Consider the following 4,819-nt stretch of genomic DNA (forward strand, 5'->3'; position numbering starts at 1 on the left):
TGTTGATCTCTCTGCTGCTGTTGTTGCTAATGCTACAGCAGAGAAACAGGAAGTGGACCAACCGCGCATGCGTCAACATCGGTTTTTTTTTTTCTTCTTCCTGCTACTTTATTGACACAACAAATTGACAGAACGAAACAACACACTGTTATTTTACCCTGGTTATTTTTGATCGTGAAGTGATTTTCTGTTGTTCCGCGTCTATGACATGTGATTGTTTTTTTGTTTTTTTTAATGTGATTGTGGGAGGAGTCAAATTCAAACAAGTCGTCTGCACCTGAGATTTAGACAAACAGGTGTCAATGTCGTCATTTACATGTGAAACTACTAAACCAACTTTAAATCCATAAAATGGACATTTACGCCCGATTTTTTAAAGTCCGTGAAGGCAACACGGGAGCATCCACCACGTGACGCTGTTTTTGGTTGCCATGGAGACCGAGAAGGAAGCCAATGAAGCTGTTGGTGAGTTACATTTGTAGTTAAAGTTCGTTACGTTCACGTGGAATATTTGACCCATTGTTTTCTTTTGAGCAGAAACTAGTTTACACTCAATGGTTTTCTTTAGTAATGTGTATTTAGTAACGTTATTTATTGTTCATAATTTTCTTCTTTCGGTTTTCTCCACCACCAAAATTTTATGAACTCAGTTAGTTTTTCGTAGCTATTTTACAGCTGTTTGTCAAATTCTTTGATAGAATTACGATTACATCCATGACATTGTTGCATTACAACACTGCCGTCGTTGATCTCTTTGATCTTTGATAATTTCACATCAAAGGGTTCATGGTATCTATGTTTTAATGGCAATGATATGACTTCACTCTTACGCTTGATGATTTAATTTACTTTGTGTCTTTGATTTCATTAGTTTTAACAAATATCAGGTAAAAAATACACTGGAGGTGACATAATATAATGCTAATGCTAACATGTGCTAATGCTAAAGTAGTGTTTAAGCAACAAAAAAAGATTCAAAGCCGACAGTCATTGACACTGTAGTTTACTTAATGTTTATAAAAATGTATATTAAAGACTGAATTTTAGTCATTGTGTAATAGTTTACTAACCTTGGCTAATGTTAACTGGTCTAGGTTTAACAGGTGCTAATGCTAATATAGCTTCAGGTTTAGGTTTAGAACAATCATTAACAGTGTAGTTTATTTCTTTTTTTTTCAAACTAATGTTAGCTGGTTAACTTCTTCTGTGGTTAGCCGTAGGCTTATCTGGTACAGGCTAACAGGAGCTAATGCTACATTAGCTTCTGATAAGTGTAATATTTGACTTAAATCTTAAAAAATAATCAACAGATTTAACATTTGCAGTCATAAACACTTTACTAACTGAATTTAAGTCAATGTCTTTAGTTCTCTGTAGTTTACTAACCTTAGTTAAAATTCATTGGTACGGGTTAGCAGGTGCTAATGCTAATCTAGCTTCTGTAATATTAGTTTAACGACTAAATAGATTCAACAGATTCTTTCATGAATATTGTAGTTTATCTAAACGTTTTAATGATAATGATGAAGTTTATTTACATGAAACTTGTCTGAACTAGCTTCCTGTTCAGTGAAAGATGAAATGCTGTTTGACAAACTAAAAACAAAAACAGATTAAACAGCTACAATCAAGAACATTTCTGATAGTACTAATGATAATAAGGACGTTTATATTAAAAATGGTAGTTTAGTCATTTTTCGAGGTTACTGAACCTAATGCTAATGCTAAGCTAGCTACTGGTTCAGTGGAAGATAAAAAATACTGTTGTTGTTTTTTTACATGACGACAGTTTCTGTGTCTGGACCTGAAATAAACAACGTAAACTCGAGGTGAGGAAAAAAATATTTTTTCACATCTGCACAATGTGTGTGTGTGTGTGTATGTTCAACACGTAACTATTTAAATATATCCTTTTAATATGTTTATTAAAGTTGGAGACAGACGAGCAACTGAGGGAACAGACACAAGAGGAGGAAGAGTCACCTCAACAGCCTCTGTGAATACACACACACACACACACACACACACACCAATGTCCACAGAGAAAGTCAGTATTTTAACGTGACAGCGTGTGATAATGGACTCATGTCATGTTACAAAAGATAGTCAGTTTATAATATCTACATCACACGTTCACATCTCACTGTTAGACAGACTTTTCCTACAGGAAACTGAAGTTTGTAAACCACTCACTCTCCCACACCAAAGTCCATAGAGAAAACCAGTGATTTTAACATTACATTACATTACATGTGATTTATCAGACGCTTTTATCCAAAGCGACTTACAATGGAATTGAGTACAATCAGCCAGGGGTGGAGTTGAACTTGCGACTGTTGCAACCATGATGTCTTTTCGCACGCAAGGTACCGGTCTTAACCACTGAGCCACTCCACCCTGCATGTTGTCTTCACCAGCTTGAACATGGCCGACGCCTCCTATCCCAGGTCCTACACCACTAACACTTCTCAGGAGAATGAATTGTTGGCCATCGCCGACAACTTCCACCGTCAGTTTTCTCACCTGCATCCTGAACGCAAGCGGCTGCTGCTCTGCCCCGTCAACGAGTGTGGAGTAAAGGTGACGTGCGTTCATGTTTACGTGTCTGTGTATCGGTGTCTCTGTGTATGTGTGTATGTGTGTATTTGTGTCTGTGTATCTGTGTATCTGTGTCTCTGTGTCTCTGTGTATATGTGTCTGTCTGTGTATGTGTGTCTGTCTGTGTGTCTCTGTCTCTGTCTGTCTGTGTCTCTGTCTCTGTGTCTCTCTGTCTGTGTACTGTCTGTGTATCTCTGTGTGTCTCTGTATGTCTGTATGTCTGTGTCTCTGTCTCTGTGTGTCTGTGTGTGTCTGTGTCTGTGTGTCTGTGTCTGTGTCTGTGTCTCTGTCTCTGTGTGTGTCTGTGTCTCTGTCTCTGTGTGTATGTCTGTGTGTCTGTGGAAGTCTGTGTCTCTGTCTCTGTCTCTGTGTGTGTCTCTGTGTGTGTGTGTGTGTGTGTGTCTGTGTCTCTGTCTCTGTGTGTGTCTGTCTGTGTCTCTGTGTGTCTGTGTCTGCTCTGTGTGTGTCTGTGTCTCTGTCTCTGTGTGTGTCTGTCTGTGTCTCTGTGTGTCTGTGTCTGTCTCTGTCTGTGTGTCTGTGTCTCTGGCTCTGTGTATGTCTGTCTGTGTCTCTGTCTCTGTCTCTGTGTGTCTGTGTGTCTGTCCATCTGTCTGTGTGTCATGACACCGTGTGTTTGTTCCATCATCAGAAGTTTGTGTCGACGACGATACGACCTGCTCCCACGGATCATCCTGAACTGTATAGCTGGCAGGGCTGTGCCTCGTTTGTGTCTGACTTCCTGACCCTGGAGCCTCTAGAGCTGCCCTACGACCCCGTCAGTGAACATGCACACACACACACACACACACCATATGACTGTATACCTACCTACTACCTAATTATCTACCTGGCTAATTACCTACTTACTTTTAAAGAAGTTACTGACTCACACACTAAACTTTCATTCTCATTTTCAGAACATGAAAGTATATCATACAGTTTCTTGAGTTATCAGCAGCTCTACGTTAGCAAGTGTCTAGTTAACCAAGTGTTTACGAATAATCTTGACTTCCTGTTTATTTTTACATGAAATGTTTCTCCCACAACAAACAACAAATGTTTCACTCGATACACTACCTCCAATACCTCTGTTGCCCACCAGTGGGAAACCCTGACTTACTTTCGTGTGTGTGTGTGTGTGTGTGTTGTGGTCACAGCCCGCTCGTCTCTTCTCGTCCACACTCGTTATGCAAAATCAGAGAGCCACGAGTTTTGAGTACGCCGTCCTGCTGTGCGGTCTGCTGCTCGGCGCCGACTACGACGCCTACTGCGTCAGCGGCTACGCCCACCGAGAGATGTGTCTGTTGGACCAGAGGTTGCAGGACTGCCCCCTGCTGGGCACTCAGGCGGAGGTACGTACCGCCCTGCAACTCGACAACTGCGTTTAAGTACAAATTTGTAGAATTTGTACTTTATTTTGATGTTATTTTATGCAAAATATTGTACTTGTGTGTGTGTGTCCAGAAGGTGGCGTCAGAACATCAGTCCCCGCAGGACAAATACACGGTGAGACCTCCACGGCAGCTAAAGAGTCACTTTGAGGAGCAGCTGCAGGAGAAGAAGAAGGAACAGGAGGCAGAAGCTGCCTCGCTTCACGAACAGGAAGTGGAGGAGGTAACGTGGCGACACACAGCGTTACACAGTGTCTAGGTTTAGCTTCTTTCACACTAAAATGTATGGGTGTAACTGCGATTATTAAGCCTGGGAGAAGCTGTTCAGTGGCCCTGTTAAAAATGATTTTGAACAAATTACTTTTCACTCTCTGTCCCGGTGCAGCAGGGTGAGCAGCGACCCTTTGACCCCCTGTGGGTTCATTGCTGGGTCCTGGTTCTGTCCGGGTGTCGCGGTGTCCAAGAGAACTTCTTCATCGACCCTCTGAGCGGCCTCAGCTACAGCACTGACACTGCCAGCTTCCTGGGCATCGAGAGCCTGTGGAACACCTTCAACTGCTATGTCAACAAACAGGACTGTGGGCGGGGCTGCGGGGTGAGTTCACGACACACCGTCCAATTTAGAGTCAGGGTCACAGGGTCACGCAGACTGATGTTCTGATGTTGGCGAGTTTAGTTCATGCTAAACTCGCTAAACTAACTACCGACTAACCTACCTACTAATCTACCAACTAACCTACCCACTAACCTACCGACTAACCTACCCACTAATCTACCCACTAATCTACCGACTAACCTATCTACTAACCTACCAACTAACCTACTTACTA

The 4,819-nt window shown here is 42.0% G+C and overlaps 1 protein-coding gene across 1 annotated transcript; it reads left to right on the forward strand.

The window, feature by feature from the left end:
• Positions 1 to 342: 342 nt before the first annotated feature.
• On the forward strand, positions 343 to 4,584 carry LOC122759837 (dynein regulatory complex subunit 7-like; the record flags this gene model as incomplete). Its single annotated transcript, XM_044014834.1, has 7 exons — positions 343 to 465; positions 1,790 to 1,829; positions 2,418 to 2,580; positions 3,248 to 3,373; positions 3,756 to 3,950; positions 4,063 to 4,212; positions 4,375 to 4,584. Coding segments are annotated over exons 1-7 (918 nt in total), but the record flags the coding sequence as incomplete, so codon positions are not given.
• Positions 4,585 to 4,819: the final 235 nt, after the last annotated feature.

The sequence above is a fragment of the Solea senegalensis genome, unplaced genomic scaffold, assembly GCF_019176455.1.
Source record: "Solea senegalensis isolate Sse05_10M unplaced genomic scaffold, IFAPA_SoseM_1 scf7180000012451, whole genome shotgun sequence".
Classification (NCBI taxonomy): domain Eukaryota; kingdom Metazoa; phylum Chordata; class Actinopteri; order Pleuronectiformes; family Soleidae; genus Solea; species Solea senegalensis.